At 36.9% G+C, this 19,712-nt stretch overlaps 1 protein-coding gene across 2 annotated transcripts in view; it reads left to right on the forward strand.

Moving 5' to 3' along the window:
- Window positions 1–19,712, forward strand: part of LOC129940292 (apoptosis-stimulating of p53 protein 2) — a 375,436-nt gene that overhangs the window by 97,710 nt on the left and 258,014 nt on the right. The window contains exon 3 of one of the 2 annotated variants that reach the window (XM_056048584.1): window positions 12,131–12,160. In XM_056048584.1, the coding sequence (XP_055904559.1) occupies window positions 12,131–12,160 (30 nt within the window). Of the gene's footprint in view, window positions 1–12,130; window positions 12,161–19,712 lie in introns of those variants that run through there. The other variant, XM_056048582.1, reaches the window with a different exon arrangement.

The following is a 19,712-nucleotide window of genomic DNA, read 5'->3' on the forward strand; positions in this document are numbered from 1 at the left end:
TTTGTAAAGATTGTTAATATCCGAGTTATCTAACCTTACACTTGGAATTTCATACCTTCTCAGGAGATTACAAAGATCTAATGATCTTTTCCTTAATTGCTCACACGAAAAGTCATACCACTCATTTTTTTAGTTAAATTGTTCGTATTTTTCATAAACCTCGCTGCTTCCCTAATAATTCTTTCAAGCTCGCAGATTGGAATTGGATTGAGTAGTATAGTTCTCCCTCGAGCATCTAAAATCACCATCTACATATAAGACAATCACCATCCCGGTTTGCATTTATGGCGCTTAGAACTGCACCCTGGAGAGTGGAGGAGATGATACAACTACGAACTGTACGGACTGTACCATGACACTGACCTGGTTTAATGAACTTAGGTCCAACGACTAAGATGGCTGTGGCATGTAGAGCGGACATCAACGCTCAAGCCCGGAAGGTCCAATCCCAAAGAGACGGCGGAGTAGAGGAAGACCGCGACTGAGGTGGGCACGAAAGTGGGAGAAGATCTCAACTAACTTGGCCTGCGAAACTGAAGACAGCCAGCTAGGGCTGGAAACGCATGTTGGTTGAGGCCCAGTTCCGTCCTGGATTGTAGCGCCTCCTTGAGTAAGTATGTCTTTGTAACAGCTGTCACTTGAGTGCATTATCTTGAACCTGTGGAGTGACAACCAACATCGTGCGATTTAATGCTGCTGGACTATTTTTTGTAGGGTTATGTAAAGCCCAAAGCTATTGGCCCTTTGGAAGAGAATATTCACCTCGTTATTTCTTATAAACGGTCCCAATCGCTCTTAAAAGTGGTAGAAAATTGGACCTCTCGACTGGAATACAATCGAGCCATTTTTAAAACATAATCTTTATATAGAAGCTCAATTCTTGACCATAACATTAAACTTTATGAGTTTTTTTTCTTCTTGTATTTAACACGGCTAAGAAAAACAGCCATTACAAAACATATAGGCTAAAAATTTTTGAAATCCAATTTATGACAACTTCCTCTTGTCACCCACTACTATACAATTAAGAGACTATCTATAAAGTTCATTTTAAATCCAACACTAAAAATAATATTAAAAACAAACTTTATTGTAAATAATGTCCTGTTAAATATAAAATTATGATCCAATAATCAAGGATCAAAATAGATACGATTGCATCCTGTGGTTTGAGCAGAAAAGCAGTTGCGTTACTTTGCAACTATAGTCGTACTTTAATCATAATTGGTGGTTAATTCATTGTCTAACGGATGATTTATGATTATTGATGATTTTATTAACATCCAAGAATTAACACCACCCATATACATATATATGTACGTATACATTGGTCCATGAAATTGCAATTTATCACGTTTGTCACCATCATTCTCGCAAACATAATATGGTTTACAGGGATAAACCTACCTACCTATAAGCAACAGACGCAACCTTCATCCACAGTAACCTACCTAATCAATAAAACATATTGAACACTGAGCTTGCATATAGATATACATGTACACAAATTTATTAAGTACATTCGAAATCTCTTATAACGAAATATTGGTTATTGAGTATTAAATCTTGAAGTTTTGAAAAATGTTCATAAGTTGTTCTTAAAGATTTTCCAATAAGTGGTTTCATTTTGATATTTAAAAAAAAAACGAAAATGCTTTAAAAGAACTCAATGGATACTTTAAAAAGAAAATAATGTCATTAACAGGTATAAAAAATGAAATCAACCAAATGGCCGCCCAATTGCTTTTACAGGCTGCAGCACCATATCCTTGTCTTGAAATTTTCTTTGGCTAATTGCCACGTTTGCTTATTTATGTATGTATGTTTTCGAAAACTTTACGAACTAATTATTTTAGACGATTTTGGAGAGTTGGCATTTGAAAAATTTATCTTTTACTTTATTCCAATTAAAAAAAAGTCTAAAGGTTTTAAACCGTAATATTTTGTGACGATCTGGAAAATAGGCATTCTTTCAAAATTGGACGATCTGGAAAATAGCCATTCATTCGAAATTGGAACGGTTTCTGCAGCACGCACAACATTGGCTACACTATTTCAACAGTTAAAATGATCTTAGTGACGTTGGAGCTTTACTAATCTCCACTTGTAGTTCATCGTTTAAAAACTACCAAAAACATTGTTTCTAAAAAATACCCCATAGGCAAGTTACAAGTCCATTACGATGTGTGTTGTAAAGAAGTATTACTTAAAACTAGCGGCTATAAAAAATGCGTTGGGAAAGCGATAATTCGTAGAAAAATTTTCAATGCTTACAACCCAATGATTTTGGCAGAACAAATTCGTTTACTTAAGGTTGCGCTACAGTCCGGGGCGGACCTGGTCCTCAACCAACATGCGTCTCCAGCCAGCTCGGTCCCTAGCTAGCTGTCTAGCTATGCCAAGTTTTGCATGCCAAGTTGGTTGAGGTCTTCACCCACCTGCGTGCGCCACCTGACTTGGACTTTTATTCTGTAAACTAGGTCAGTGTCGCTGTACAGCCCGTACAGTTCGTCGTTATATCTTCTTATCCATTCTCCATCTATGCGTACGGGACGAAAAATCACCCGAAGAATTTTTCTCTCGAAGCATCCTAAGACACGCTCATCTATCTTTGACTGGGTCCAGGCCTCACCGCCATAAATGAGAACTGGGATGATGAGTGTCTTTTAGATGCTCAAGAGAGGACTTTACTTCTCAATTGCCTTCTAAGTCCAAAGAAGCAGCGATTTGCAAGAGTTATTCTTCGTTTGATTTCAGCGCTGGTGTCGTTGTCTGCATTAAAAGCGGTGCCTAGGTAGACAAAGTCCTTAACTACCTCAAAGTTATAGCTGTCCATGGTGACGTTTTGTCCAAGACGTCGTCGTTCAGTGTCCTTTTTGATGACAGGATATACTTAGTCGTGCCCTCATTGACCACTAAACCCATCTTCTCTGCTTCCGTCGCAATGCTCAAAAACGCTCCACTGACATCAAACTTTGATCTTCCAAGTATGTCCATATCATCTGCGTATCCGATTAATTGGATGGACCTTTGGAAGATTGTGCCTCTAGTGTTGACGGTTGAGTTTTGCACAATTCTTTGCAGAACGGTTTTGAAGAAGTCGCATGACAGTGCATCGACTTGTCTAAAACCTTTTTTGACATCAAATGCATCGGTGAGAGCTTTTCCGACCTTAATAGAGCAGCGTGCACTTTCCATCGACATTCTGCACAAACGGATAAGTTTGACAGGGATTCCAAAACTAGACATTGCTTCTGTAGAGCTCTCCCCTATGGATGCTGTGATACGCGGTTTTAAAATTGATAAAGAGATGTTGGTTATCGATTTGAAGCTCCTGGGTTTTCTGCAAGATCTGCCGTAGTGTGAATATTTGGTCGGTAGTGGACTTTCCTGGTCTAAAGCCACACTGATAAGAACCTATCAGGTTGTTGACGAACGGATTAAGAAGTTCGCATAATACGGCAGAGAGGATCTTATATGCAATGTTAAGAAGACTGATGCCTCTGTAGTTGGTGCAATTTAGAGGGTCTGCTTTCTTATGTATCGAGCACACTAAGCTGAGATTCCATTCATCGGGCATCCTTTCTTCCGACCATATTTTGCAGATAAGTTGGTGTATGCTTCCTACCAAGTCATCGCCTGCTGCTTTATATAGTTCCGTAGCGATGCCGACAGCCCCAGCAGCTTTGTTTGACTTAAGTTTAGATATAGCTATCTTCACTTCGTCAAGGTCGGGTAGGAGGAATTGTTGATCTGCGGCGCCGAGGTTGAGTGGTTTTATCTCCCTTACAGCGGAATTCGGTTCGTCATCATATTATTTGGAGAAGTGGCCTTTCCATATTGTCAACATTAACTGCGGTTCTACTTCGATGTTCCCCTGATCGTCTTTGCAGGCTTCGGTTCGTGGCTGGTACCCTTGGGAGGTTTTTAATTCCTAGTGTAGTGTGACATCCCTCTATCCCTGGATCTCGCGCTTCTTATGCTCTCTTTTTTTCCACCTAAGAAGCCGGTGTTCCTCTCTCCTCTTCTGCTCGTAGAGCTCGCAAGCAGCTGTTGTCCTTTTGTGCAGCGCCGTTTTGTATGCCTACTGTTTCGCTCCGTGCCCTTGCCGGCATTCGTCGTCAAACCAGGATTTTCGCTGTGGTGGTCGTGTGAAACCTAGCACTTCAGAGGCGGCATATCTGATGGCTGCAAGGCAATGTTACCACTGGTTTTCAATGCTTAATGCAGGCAGCATAGGACTCCTTAAGAGGTTATAAAAGACTCGAACGGAAAAGGACATGGCAGAATCTTCTTACAGTACTTCCTTGTTTTGGCTTGGATCGGGATATCCGTAGACGTACCTTGGCTACAACGAGGTAGTGGTCCGAGTCAATGTTGGCCCCTCGGAATATTCGCATATGCTGTATGCTGGAGAAGTGTCGTGCGATTATCGCAATGTGGTCAATCTGGTTGACGGTTGATTGATCAGGAGATTTCCATGTCCCGTTGTGGATATTGAGATGTGTGAACTGCGTACTAGCTACCAGAACGTCTCGTCCCGCAGCGAAATCGACCAGCCTGAATCCGTTGCCGGAGGCGGTGTCGTGCAAGCTGTATCTCCCGATGCCACCAAGGATGTCTTTTCTTCCTAGCTTAGCATTACAATCTCCTAAGACAATTTAAATGTTATAGCCAGGGCACTGCTCATACGTCTTGTCCAAGAGCTCGAAGAATATGTGTTTGGTTTCCTCATCTTTCTCCTCTGTTGGGGCATGCGCGCATATTAGACTTATGTTGGCGAATTTAACCTTGATGCGGATTGTCGTGATGCGAGCGCTCACAACAGTGAGTCTGTCCGTATCCGAGGTTGTTGATGCTTTGAAGCTAGGGTATTGTTTACGTAGCCAGAAAGTCACCCCGACAACACAACCCCGAACCTTGAGGGCCAGATCCTTAGTATAACTCCAATGACGGGGAGCCGGATTAAACCGCTCCTTATAGGCCTGGGCTCCGAATAAGATGCCCTATAAGGAGTTTACTAAGTAGTTCAACCATACTGGGACTGTATACGCCACCGTTTATTCCATCTCGAGAATTCGTCCGCTGCCGTCTGGATAAGGAGAGGTACCGTATTGGAAACACCATTCCCCCCTCACCCGTTTGCTGCCTCAAAAATGTATCATGTAGATACATAATATTGATAAATATTGATTTATAATTGTATTAATTGTAAAATGATTGATCTGAAACAACTGTAATAAGGCTGTAAGATTGTAGAAATTCGGAAATTCATTACTTTTATCTAATTTTGTATCTGCATAAGCATATTTACATCTATCCGATTTTGACTGTATGTACAATATACATATAAGTTAATTCAGTATGTATGTATGTACATATGTATATATTATGTTCTATTCGGATATTGGAAAATTCAATTAAAATAGCTTAAAAGTAAAATTCAAACGAATCCATTATGTCAATCCCATGAGTTTTAGCCATCAATAAGTTAATTTGGGAGAGAAAACTCATAAGCCTCATATTTACTTTTACTTAGGCACATCAATCTCTTTGCTTCCGCCCACCACCCATCGTCGTCATAGTCTTTGTAGTCGTCGTTGTCGCCGCCACCGACCACTAACCAGCAACCGCTCCACCAACGACCGCCTTGTCACATCCATTAGCAAAAGTAAAAGACCGTCCTCCGAAGGTCCCTCTTCATTAAATGACATCCAGTTCAAGTACACACAATCAGAGATTAGTTTCTTTATCCCCATAATGCAATCAACAATTAGCAAGAGTGGCTTTGGCTTCTGACTATGGGGTAAGCTAAATGTGGTAAAGCTTTGCCAAAGAGTCTACCTACATATGTGTATAAGAACCAAAAACGGGTAGCCCACATAATGGCTATAACACATAGAAGTTAAAAAGGGGCTTCTTAACTAGTTGTTTATAGTGTTAACGAATTTAAATCTCCCTATGCCTCCACCTCCACCTTCGAACCCAATGATTATGGTACCTTGGTAAAGCGTGTACAGTGTATACAAGGGTTTCACCTTTAGCCATATTACCCGAACGAGCGTTCATCTCACCTCCATTATATTATTATGTTGATCATATAGACGCAATAATTTATGACAGTTATGAGATTTGCTCCTACACCTCCATCCAACTCCAACTCCAAGGACGCGACGGAAAAGGGGAAGGTTGTCGGGAGTATAGCCTTAATTGTCGTCAAAGCCGAGTGCAGGAATGTGTAGTTCTTTTTTTACAAAATAACTCAAAGTACCTAAACTCGTCGTCGTCGTGTCGTAGGTATGAGTTCTCAGAACAGAATAATTGTGATGGTTTAATGGCTGAACTTTGATGGCTATATGGGGGCATGTTTACAATATACACTTAGCATATTCCCCAGAGGTATGTTGAGGCAGGTTTATACATATTAATGTTGTGGCAAAAGGATTTTTCTTGCAAGCCTTGAAGTCCCACTCAGTAAAAGAAAAAAAGGGACGTTTCATTAATTACACTCTTCCATTACCAAAGGTGTGCTTGGATGTTGTAAACAGTTCATTTATTGGAGTCTCCGCAGGTATAATGTGTCTTTTTTTTGCGAGATCTTTTTGTCTGGTTGTTAGCATCGGATGTGACATGGATTTACTTTGAGCGCACTTGTGAGTGTACCTTGTTATACCTTTGGGATATTTGGTTCCCAAAACACAGTTTTCGGGTTATAAAAGGGATACTTTCGGTATTTCAATCTTTTATTTTTTAATGATAAAGGTGCACTCGGAATGGAAATGGAAGTTGTTAGAATAAAAAATAAAAGTTGATAATTAAAATATCTGACTTGCCGCGGGAATTAAATTTGAGATGAATTTCCGGAGCGTAATGAATACTAATTAATAAAGAGGACCACAAAATTGACTTTAAGCTTTTCTTAGTAAAGTTTCATTTTTCCATTAGTTTTCTTATGTGTATATTAATATAGTAATTTTGGTCTTAAACAAAAATGATTTTTACTTATGTACTAATTTTTTAATATTTTTGATTTGTTGTTTTTGATTTTGTGGTTGTTCAAATAAAAAGTTCAATATTTCTTTGCGTGGGAAACATATTATATAAAAAGTTTCAAACTACGGTCTTACTTACTTACTTAAGGTGGAGCTACAGTCCGGGGCGCACCTGGGCCTTGACCAAAATGCGTTTCCAGCTCTAGCTTGCTGTCTTCAGTTTCGCACGGCAAGTTAGTTGAGGTCTTCTCCCATCTACGTGCGCCACCTGAGTCGCGGTCTTTCTCTTGTGCGCTGTCCCTTTGAGATTCGATTCAAAAGCCTTCCGGATTGGAGCGTTGATGTCCATTCGCTCTACATGAAACAGCCATCTAAGTTATTGGACTTTAATTCTTTTAACCATGTCTGTGTCGCTGTACAGCCGGTACAGTTCGTCGTTGTATCTTTTCCTCCACTATCCATATATTAAGACGGGACCAAAAATCATCCGAAGTATTTTTCTCTCAAAGCATCCTAAGACGTTCTCATCGTTCTTTGACAGGGTCCAGTTTCCATAAATGAGAACCGGGATGATGAGTGTCTTATAGATGGTTATTTTAGATGCTCGAAAAAGTGCTCTACTTCTCAATTGCCTTCTAAGTCCAAAGAAGCAGCGATTTGCGCAAGAGTTATTCTTTGTTTGATTTCATCGCTGGTCCCGTTGTGCCTAGGTAGACAAAGTCCTTAACTACCTGAAAGTTAAAGCTGTCGATGGTGATGTTTTATCTAAGACGTCGTCGTTCAATGTCCTTTTTTGATGACAGCATATACTTGGTCTTGCGGTCATTGACCACTAAACTTATCTTCTTGACTTCCGTCGCAATGCTCAAAAACGCTCCACTGACATCACACTTTGATCTTCCAGTTATAGCAAGTTCATCTGCGAATCCGAGTAATTGGGAACCTTTGAAAGATTGTACCTCTAGTGTTGACGGTTGAGTTTTGCACAATTCTTTCCAGAACGATGTTGAAGAAGTCGTATGACAGTGCATCGCTTTTTGTTAATCCTTTTTTGACATCGGTGATATTTTTCCCGACTTGATAGAGCAGCGTGCATTCTCCATCGCCAATCTGCACAAACGGATAAGTTTGAAAGGGATACCCAAACCAAGACATTGGTCTGTAGAGATCTTCCCTATAGATGCTGTCATACGAGGCTTTAAAATCACTAAAGAGATGGTGGGTGTCGATTTGAAGCTCATTGGTTTTTTCCAAGATCTGCCGAAATATGAATATTTGGTCAATGGTGGTCTGAAGCCACGCTGTTAAGGACCAATCAGGTTGTTGACGAATGGCTTCAGACGTTCACATAATACGGCAGAGAGGATCTTATATGCAATGTTAAGGAGCCTAATGCCTCTGTAGTTGGCGCAATTTAGAGGGTCTCCTTTCTTATGAATTAGGCAAACTACGGTCTTACTTACTTAAGGTGGCGCTACAGTCCTGTGTAAACAAGGGCATCACCCAACAAACTTCTCCATCTAGCTCGATACCTAGCTATATGTCTCAAGTTTTGCGCTCCAAGTTGGGTGAGGTCACTATCCACTTGAGAGCCACCTGATCCGCGGTCTTCCTCTTCTGCGCTGTCGTTTGGGTGTGGATTCTAAGACTTTCCAGCTTCAGCATAAGTTTCTATTTTGGACTTTTACCCTTCTATGCATACGGGACCGAAGAATTTTTCTCTCGAACCGCCCCAAAGGTGCTTTCATCCGCTTTTGTCATAGTTAATTCTTCTGCATAGTATAGCAGGACGGGGATGATAAGGGTCTATATAGCGACAATTTGGTGCCTCGAGAGAGGACTTTACCACTCAATTGCTTTCTTGGTGCAAAATAACAACGGTTAGCAAGAGTTATTCAGAGTTTGATCTCAGCGCTGGTGTTGTTTTCTGTATGTGGCTAAGTTCTTCTGATTATGTCAATGTCATCAGCATATGCTGGTAATTGCACAGACTTTAAAAAGATAGGGCCTTTAGTGTTGATGTGGGAGCTCTGCACTATTCTTTCAAGTACGATGTTAAAAAAATCGAATGACAGCGCAACACTTTGTCTAAAACCTTTTTTGACATCGAAAGGTTCTGTTAATTTGTTTTCAACCTTTATGAAGCAGCGTGAATTCTCCATGGTCATCCTGCACAAACGGACGAGTTTGGCAAGGATGCCAAAACTAGATATGGCTCTATACAGCTCGTCCCTGCAGATGCTGTCATATGCGGCTTTGAAATCGATGGAAAGATTGTGGGTGTCGATTTGGTGTTCTTTGGTTTTTTTTCAGAATCTTCCGTAATGTGAATATTTGATCGACTGTGGACTTTCCTGGTCTAATGGTTTAAATGGTAAACATGTACATTAAAGGTGATACAAGAGTCCAAAGGGTTTTTTTTTCAAAACCCACCTCTGCCTATCAACTTCTACTCTCACCTGGCTGTGGTTAACATCGGGTGCCTAGTACCTCAACTGGAGATTGGGTTCCAACCCCAGTGAAAAGTTGAGATAGAGGGGAGAGGTGTTTCCACTAAGGCACCTCTCCTTATCCAGACGGCAGCGGAAGAATTCCCGAAATGGAATGAACGGTGACGTCTACAGTTCCAGTGAGGTTGAACTACTTAGTGAACACCTTATAGAGCTTCTACGACTTATTTGGAGCTCAGGCCTATAAGGAGCAGTTAAAAACATCATAGTTGCGAAAGACCAACAAGCCTTCGCAAACTACGGTCACCATTGAAATTATTGAAGCATTCTTCAGCAAAACAAAACTTGTGTTAAATTGTAGTCTTCTGGTTTCCTGTAAGATTTGACTCAATATTTCAAAAAGTGATTTTCATTCTGATCAAAGTTGCAAAGCGAATAAACAGGATTTAAATCAGATCTAATGTGGTCTATAATTCAATTCTAATGTTTTAGTTCTGTCTTGAAATATGAAGCTCATTTCTTAAACTGAAAACTCATCCATGAAATAATTGTTTTTAACTGGGGTAAGACCTAATTGTCGATAAACACTCCCTGACATTGAAAGACAAACGCTTTCCATAAAATTCTGATTTAACCTCTGGTCTATAAAATTCTAATATAACCTCTCACGGGTACTGCCTCTTGCGCGAAATTGACAAACCCTCCAAGAGTGATTATTGTCAAGAAAAGTGCTTTCGAATTCGGGAATAAACTGACATGACTCGCACACAGGAATGGTTGACAGTAGTAAGTCACTAGGCCCTTGTTCTCAACAGATCGGAAAGTCATTCAGAACAACTAGATCATACCAATTTTTGACTGGGCTGAAACTACCATCAAAAATTATTGCGACAATAGCTGTTGAATGATCTGTAAACCATAATTTTAAACTTCGAGCTATTTATTTAGAGATCCCAACTATCACAGTAGTTGCTGTCGATATAAACGTATTATCTGACATAATGTCGAGCTCGTCTGCATAAGGGACCTATCATTATAACTCCTGGGGTGTGATTTTCAATATCATTAATAAATAATAAAAATAACCAAGGACTTTAAACACAGCCTCGAGGAATGCCTGACATTTAAGATCTTTCGATCGAGCCATTTTGGACAAAATCCAATAACGTTCTCAAGCATATTCTCAAAGAATTTTATGAAACCTTTTATACTAAAAGCTTGTAGATCAATGATTGCCTACTGACTGTATCGAATGCAGCTTTTAAGCCAATAAATAAAGTACATAGACTTTTCTTTGCATCAATAAATCACATGGCCGCAGTACTAAACACAAAAATTTGATAAATAGTTAAAAGTTTTAAATGGAAGCCAGCTTGGTAGGAAGTGATCAAATTGTTTTATTCAACCCAATGTGTAAGTCTATAACGTAAAGTTATTGTAAGAACAATTTTCTGAATGAGTTCAACATAGTTATACAACTATAATTTTCTGGCTGATCCCCATCACTGTCACTGGAGACATGAAGTGTCTCCTTACTATATATTACATTGAAGAAACTTAAGGGACATTCCAAAACCTTCGCATTGACCTATTATTAGTACTCAACTTGGATACTATTATGTCTGAAACCCAAACACGCTTCGGCTTCGTCTGCGTTACGTTGGGCCTGCTTCGAGGTTGCTTTGAATGACACTTCCAATCACGATTGCCACATTGGTCATCTGTGACCAAATTTTGTCATTATTTTTTCACTTGGTCAAAACGTAATTTTTTATTCCACTTGGTCATATTTTTCGGAAACGAAAAATGATGTTCTACAATTTGAGTAACGAAAACGTTACAAAAAAAAACACAATCAACGATAAAATTGACATTCGAATTTTTGGGAAAAGTCAGTTTTTGTGTTTCAGCCATTAAGATCAGTAGCTTTGTTATTTTTCATATTTGTCAAGGATGATTTTAATTATATCCTTGTAAATGCGAAATTCAATTCTGGGATGATCACATTTGGGATAATTATTTTTATATTTGGATTAGGCTATAAAAGTTTTTCATAAGTCGCTAGAATATTTACCTCAATGAAAAATGTATTATTGCCATTCAGGTCATTTGAAAAGCGTTCAGTATTTCAGTTTTCAGAAAGAAATGGCGGTATGTCAGCAAAACTACGCCTAATATTCTCTTTCTCGGCATCAATCGTCTTCTAGGGCTTATCTGCGTAGACAAGCGACTGTAGATAACCTCACAAAGAATAGTCCAGGAGTGTTTAATAGTACCGAATCATTATTTTGTTACTAAGCGTTGTTGAGGAATAATTCTATTCATTATGAAATGAAAAAAACAACTCCGCAAGGAGTATTGCCATCTTTTATTATGAATACCTGATAATATAACTCGCCAAACCTTAAAATGTACAAAACGTGTACCTTAATAAAAAATTTGCACAAGTTGAGTTATATTGTTTAATGCGATATTAATTGTGGAAATAAATACAATGGAAGATGTATTGGCCAACTAAGCCTTAAATATACTCGTATATTTGATAATTCTTCCTTATGAACAAATTTGATTTTTTCACAGGAATTCATCAGCCATATGGTTCTTACGAGTAAATATCTACTGAATCTACAACCTCTTTTTTTTTATATTTTCAATTTTATTTTAAAAAAACTTCTTTTTTAATTTCAGGCCGGGCCAGGACGGACAAGCACACAAGAGGTAAGTTTGTATATATGTATTTTGTATAATCAGGCGCGTTCACAGCAACAGCAATAAGTTATAGAAATCGAAACGACGAAACAAATTCAAGTCCACCTACTATAAAAATCTAATTTGGAACAAAGTTATCCCGTTTAATTTGATGTTCATCAATAATTAAATGTTATAAAAATCGCTACAGGAATATTACTGAGCATTATGAAAACCAACAAAATTCTATGGTGTAACAGGGTCTCCTTTTACTTCACAAACTATTGAAACAAAGAAACATTGAATTATTTATATTTTAATCAAAAATAACAACTTTTCCTGCAGGAAGTTAGCAAAGTCAATCTCATTTCTTCTCAGATTCGACAAAAGAATTAAATTATGTTTTCGTATCTGTATCTTCTTATTCAATATAAAATACTTATCTTCCATTAACTTAAACTCCTTTTCCCTGAAATCGCCATTTTACTAATCACATAAAATTACACAGAACCAGTTATTATCAAAAAATCTTATACAAAGTGGCAAAAGTGATTCAATTTTGAAATTAAGCGATAACATCAAAGGTATAAGCCCTAAAGTTAACCTTCAACCTATTTTTTAAGTCTGATGATTGTTAAAGCGGAAAACAAACTTTAGATGACCTTCATTCATTTTATCTCAGCAGAAGAGAATCAAATATCAATTATTTGTTTATCTATGAAACCATAGAAGGTTTACAAATTTCAATCTCAATCTTCGTCTTATTATTTCAATAAGAGTTAGATAGATGCCTATAAGCATTTTCTATGTTAAGCTTTTCATGAACATTGAATATAATTAGCTTATATTTTGTATTCTTTAAATTCTGTTTGAAAAGCAACGAAAAACATGAATTCTGGGTTTAAAAAAATGAAAAATATTACAGTAGCCGTGTTTTATTGGGATTCCATACAAAGTACAGTGAGAAAGCCACGTGTATTTTTTTAAAAGACTTTCTAAGATACTTTTTAGGTTTTATCTTAATGATAGTCGTACTCTACAGTTGAAATGGAGTCGCCACAAAATTTGGTACCACCATAGAAAAATTGAAAACTTGCAAACATGAGTTGTAGTAAGTAAATTCTGTCGAAATGTCAGAGTTCAATTTGTGTTTTAAAATGACGTAATAAAGTTTTGTTTACGAACACATCTATCAACCTTGAGACTTTTAAACGTTTCAACGTCTAAGAATGGAAAACTCGGCACTTAATTTCGATACTCGAATAAAAGTTAAAACCCTATCCCCAGTAGCATTTTAATTGATCTTCTGTCTGCAGTAATTCTACTGCCGATGTTATTCTTATACAGTGCTGGCCACAACATTAGTAACTATAACTACCTCCATCTTTGTGTCATTCAAAAATAAATAAGAGAAATACGAACCTAACTCGACGCTCGCAACCAATTCGGAGACGAGCTGTATATGGTGGACTAAAATCTTTCAAAGCTGGAAAATAGCCTTTTGTTTCCATCAAAAACAAGCTGGCGAGATTAAAATTTCGTCGTTTTTAAAAAAGTATTGTATTACCCAACCGCCCCAAAATCCACACCAAACGGTTATGGCTGAATTACAAACACGCTTCAGCTTCGGCTGCGTTACGGTGGGCCGGCTTCGAGTTTGCTTTGAATGACATTTCTATTATTTCATCCCTCCAAAGAGCAAAGATTTTGTTTGTTGTCATTTTTTTACAGCTGTTAAGCTGTCAGACAAAGCAAATGTTCAGATAATTGAACTAGATCTTCCCTTTGGAGTTACATTACGTTCTTTTCCTTGTGAGGTCGAAGCTCCATTGTGATAGCATGCATTGAATTGCTGTGGCTGGACTCGTAAACGTCAGGTGAAGCCGAAGCTGAATCGTGTTTGTGATTCAGCCATTACTTTTTGAGACATATATGGCAATTTTGCTTGTTAACACAGCCATTCCTCCAAAAATGCGCCTCGTCACTAAAGATGATTTTTCGTCCAAAATTAGGGTCCTCTTCGAAACGATACGAATTCGAAGCCCAAACAGCGAACAAACGGCCGGCGTTGTCTATAGTCATGAACTTTGAACTCCTGTGTCACTTGGATTTTGTACGGGCGTAGGATTAAGTTCCGACGTGAAATTCGGCAAGCTGAAGTCTGCGAAAGGCCGAGTTCTTGTGCACAGTGAGGAATAGACTGCCCAAAGCACACGTCCAATACGATTAAGACGTGGTTTCAAAAAAACCGTATTGACGTGTTACAAGGGCCAGCACAGCGATCTGTTTAATCAAATTAAATTGTCTTGTAAAAGTATCCCAAACAGCGTAATAAGCAATTTAATTGACTGCATGTTTTGAAGATGTGCTGAAATGATTATAAGCAATTGCTTTGTTACCAAATACTAGCAATATTTTAGTAAGTCGAAAAAAATATACAGATATGGACATTAAAATAGAAACACCAAACAAGTTTTGAAAATTCCATTTTCTATTGACTTAAACGGATTTTTTTTTTCAAATTTGGTCTTCATTTTCTTATTTTCTTTTCTTTCAAACTAAAATTACTCATTATTTATGGTAAAATTATAACTTACATAAATATTTTAAATTCATAAATGTGAAAAAGGGAACAAGTTTTGTGGACATTAAAATAGATACACAGATTTAAAAAAAAAAATGTAATAAATAGAAACCTATTCTAGATTTAAAAATTATTTTAATATCTGGTAGCCTGGCTCTTAGCTTTGATTACAGTGTGACCCCTGCTGGATATTGAGTCAAATTATCTGTGATGTCTGTCAAATTCAATATTGTACCTGTTGAACCATCCTCCACAGTTCGACTTTATTTTTTGTTAAATTTTTCCCAACCGCGCATTTTAAATATCCCCTCAAATTTTCTTTGGGATTCAAGTCAGGGATTAGAAATGCCACTTAAATACGCTGATCCTTTGGATAGGTGCCAAGAGTTTTTGTCCTGCTGTAGAACACATTTGAGAGGCATGTTCTCGTTCCCATAAGGCAGCATCGTATCCTTCATGATATTCAGTTTAATATTTTGATCCATTTTACTCTTAATCATATGTATTGGTCCAACACCATACCAAGAAAATTAACCCCAAAGTATCTTACTGCCGCTACCATTCTTGACCGTTTCCTGGATGTATTTGAAACTTAGTTTAAAAGAAGCCTTCTAACGGTTTGTCTACCATCACTTCCTAACAAATTTGTATCTTTGTTTCGTCCATTCACAAAATATTCCTCCACTTTTTGCCTCTTTCCGGCTCACTCCAAAAAAAAAGAGGCTGGGATGCGACCCACACTGATAACTTCCCATCCCGTCTGTCAATTTGTCTTGCTTAAAAGTTTGTCTATATGTCTATATGTATATAACGGACTGTTGGATGTTTATATAAAAATCACTGAATATCGAAAACAATATTTCCTGTGAAATAAAATAAGTTTGAAGCCAATATTTTTAATTTTTCAAAGCTATTTGAGTCGAAAGTAAATTTTTACCATTTTTTGTAAATTTTTTTTTCGGTTTTTAATTTTTTGTAAAAAAACTGTCAATTCGATTTTTTTCAAAATTTTACTGAATGTTGACCACAATATTTTATGAAAGTTAAAGTAAATTAAAGCCAATATCTCAAAGTTTTCAGTTATTTCATTCGAAAATCAATTTTTACCAACTTTTATTAAATTTTTTTAGGTTTTTATTTTTTGTGAAAAAACTATCAATTCGATTTTTCTCAAAATTTAATCAGATATCAAAAACATTATTTTTCGTTGCACAAAATTGTTTTGGAGATGAAATCATATTTAAGTCGTAAAATTTTGGAGGTGACAAATTTTTTTTTAGTTTGTTTGATTTAAAAAAAAAATAGTTAAATGGATTTTTTTCAAAAAATATACTTCTTTGATATCACATTACAATATATTATATTAAATTTAATTCAAGTCTCTAGCGTTTTTGGTTCGTAAGATATTTAGGGTTAACCAAAATTTTCACCTTTTTTTCAAACTGCTATGGTAATTAAACCACCCACGCAATTTTCTTGAGAGCCCTTTCTGCATCTTTCTGCCTTATTATCTGTATAACAAAATTTATTTGAAATCGATATCTCTTCTGGTTCTTGAGCTATGGAAGACGAAAAAAACGTCGCGTGACGTACGAACGTACATACACACGCACGCACAGACATCTTTCTAAAAATCTTTTATTTCGACTCTAGGGACCTTGAAACGTCGAGAAATGTCAAAATTCAATTTGACAAATCGGACCCATTACAATAACTTCCTATGGGAAGTTAACAATAGTGGGCGAATGTAAACGGCGTTGTTTTTTTTTTTAAAAAAAAAAGGGCACCATTCTTGCCATTCGTCTGAACAAGTTAGCTTCAACAAGTCTTCAACCAACAGTTCTGGAAGTAATTGGAAACTATAGTTTGTTTTTTGTTTCCCTCGAAGACTAATAAGGATATTTTTTTGTGGCTCAAATGATCTTTCAGTCTTCTATTGGGGATGTTTTGCTTTGCTTTCAAAGCAGTTTTTTGGCTCTCAGCGATCAAATTGCTTTTGCAATTAATTTATGAGATCTGCTCATTATTCTGACTATTTCCCTCAAAGATTTCCTCTCATTTCGTAAAACTAAAATGACAGCTTTCTCTTCCACTAAACAATGCTTACTGCGACCCATGTTTTCCTAAGAATTAATTGTAGTATTTTTAAAATAATTTAAATTTACTTCTTAAAATGAACTTATTTTTTTTATAGAAATAAAAAAAATTTAAAAACTCGTATTTTTGATACTAGCTAAATATTAAGGTCTGTGTCCCAATTTGTTTCTATTTTAATGTCCTCGAAAAGGACAGTCTTGTCTAATGAACGGTTCATCTCCAAAGAATCAACAAGAAAAAAAATATGCGTAAGAGAGTCCAACTCTTTTTTTTTTATAAAGGTTAAAACTACTTCTAATGCACGTTGTTGTGTTAATTCGGTTTTACTTTGCGACTGTCTCTGTGCCTATTTTAATGTCCATATCTGTATGCATTTTTTCAAAGTTGCTTTTGTCTTGACCAGCCCATTATTGACCTAATTGTACTTATTGTGCTATATTTAAATTTTAAAAACAAAAACACCTATACAGTATTTTAATCCTAATTTTTTTTTTAATATTTAATAATTTCGGAAATTCATGTCGCTTTTGTTTTGGCCACCACTGTACATTCTTACTGTACTAGGGATGGTTTTTCCAAAGAAACACTCCTTGTACTGTATTGGATATCAATAAAAATTAAAAACAAAATACCAGCCACAAATTATGCACCACTTCCAGTGGTGGTGTGACTGACATAAAATAAAAACATTAAATGAAAATAATATGTTAATGTTCTCCATTGTCCTGCTCCTTAAACCCAGGACCAGAAGGTATCATCAAAGATATTTATTTAGTTTTAAACATATTTTACAGACAGCTACACCCTTAAATCCCCCCACACTTGACTTAAAATTCATCCTATTTTGTATACCTCCATATCTGAATCTCTGCCTCAATCTTTTCCAGTGGATTGGTAATAAATATTTTTATCACTACGTCACCAGTTTTTCTTTCAATTTTATGTAAAATAGACAAAATATAAAAAGGAGCGTCGTCGTCGGTCGTCCGTCGGCTATAAATACCACAGCATAACACGAAATTGAATATTGAAGCAAAGACAAAAACTACTAACCCTTGGTTAGGTTAAAAAGCAAACGAAATCAAAAGGAAAAACAAGGAACACAAAACAAAATGATTAAGGTATAATTTTATCTTTGCGTCCGCGTCGTTGCCCGCCCCCGCCGTACGCCCCTTCCACAACAACGACCGACCGACGCACGACGACGACGACGGAACGGAGTTGTTAGCATCATCATCATCTTGCATCGTCGTCGTTGTCTTCTCACAGAGCCCAAACCCAGACCAAGTTAAAAAATGCTAACCTCGATGAATTTCATGTTGGAGTAGGACCATGTTAGATGAAGCCGAAGCCGTAGCCGATGCCGCGCAAGGCCCGAATTAAGAGTTTATCTTTGTCTAAGGTTTCTATTAATTTTGTGTGCGATGGAAATGGAAGCGTATAAAACATAAAAGTGAATCAGCAGCAGTGGAATGTTGCGGTCAAATGCTCAAACTCAAAGCGCAGTACACAAGAGTAGACACAACGCCAACAGAAATATATTCGAACAATTTACAAAACTCTGTGTACCTAAGCGAAAAAGTCATCAAGCAGTGTGGTGAAAATTTTCTGAGGTGAATTTAACTTTAAGAGAATTTATAGTCAATTTTGTTGTTGACTTGACAGTAAAGACAACTTTGTTAGGAGCTGAGTATTGTTGATATTTACTAACCAGGGTACAGAAAAACCCGATATGGTGGCCAGGAATAATTTTTGTTTGTTTTTAAGAAATTTCTGAGCTCAGACATGTTTGCCTTGAAATAAGTCCGAGGAAAAAAATGTCTGGTAGCTAGGTCGTTGGAGTTGGGCTTTCACGCCAGAGGTCTTGGTTTCTATCCCTCCCTGTTGCACTTAAAGGTTTCTTCACGGGCATTGTATATTCCAAGGAATTGAAAAACCCTCTAAGAGTAATTCTTATCATAAAAAGTGCTTTTTCAAAGTAGATCTTCGGATTGAAAACTGTAAGTCCCCTCGATAGGCCTTGGTTCTCTAAGAGCTGTAGCACGTAGCGACATTCGCACAGTGGTTCGGATTGTATGGGAGAGTGGAAAAAAATCTATAAATCTGAACTATTAAACAAATTTTGATGAAATTTGACACACATATTAAGATTTTGATGGTTTTGATGTTATATTTAAATAAAAGTGTTTTTTTAGTAAAATCTTTTAGGGCATGTCTTAATACTTCATAATGACGTTTTGACAATTCTACTTGTATAAATAATGCAAGAACCTTATCCGGATCAAATTCTGAGCAGGAAAAACCTCTCTGATGTTGCTGCATAGTTTATCTCTTCGTGAGGAAATATGTTTCAAATTTTGTCCCTCTTATACCATTAAGGGGGTATTCTGGTCTAGAGACATGAATTTTATGTAATTTTTGAAGTGCTGTAGAAAAAAGCAAGCTACAATTTTACCATCAATTTTTTTATACATTATTTATTCACATTAGAAGCATACAAAAAAAAATAAAAAAGTAAAAAAAAATAAAAATTCCGTTAGTTATCAGCTGATAGAGTAGTGCGTCTCAAAAATTTGGTGCGTGACCATACCCACGATTTTAACTCTCCTAGAAATCTGAAATCAAAAACTAAAAAAGATTATTAATCTACAATAAAGTCGCAATGTCTGGAACTACGGAAAAGTTACAAACATTTTTTTTTACAAAATGGCGGCTGTCTAAAGAAAAATACAAAAAATTTACCATTTTTTTGAACATTCTTCGATTTGTTAAAAATAGTAAAAATAAAAATTTGGGGATGGCCGTAGTTCCGGACGTAGACAAGTCCCTAAAGAAGACTTTCTTAAAATTTCAAGTAAATCGGTTCGGCAGAACCTGAGAAATCGTGGGTATCAGATTCAA

Source organism: Eupeodes corollae, chromosome 1 (genome assembly GCF_945859685.1).
Source record: "Eupeodes corollae chromosome 1, idEupCoro1.1, whole genome shotgun sequence".
NCBI lineage: Eukaryota > Metazoa > Arthropoda > Insecta > Diptera > Syrphidae > Eupeodes > Eupeodes corollae.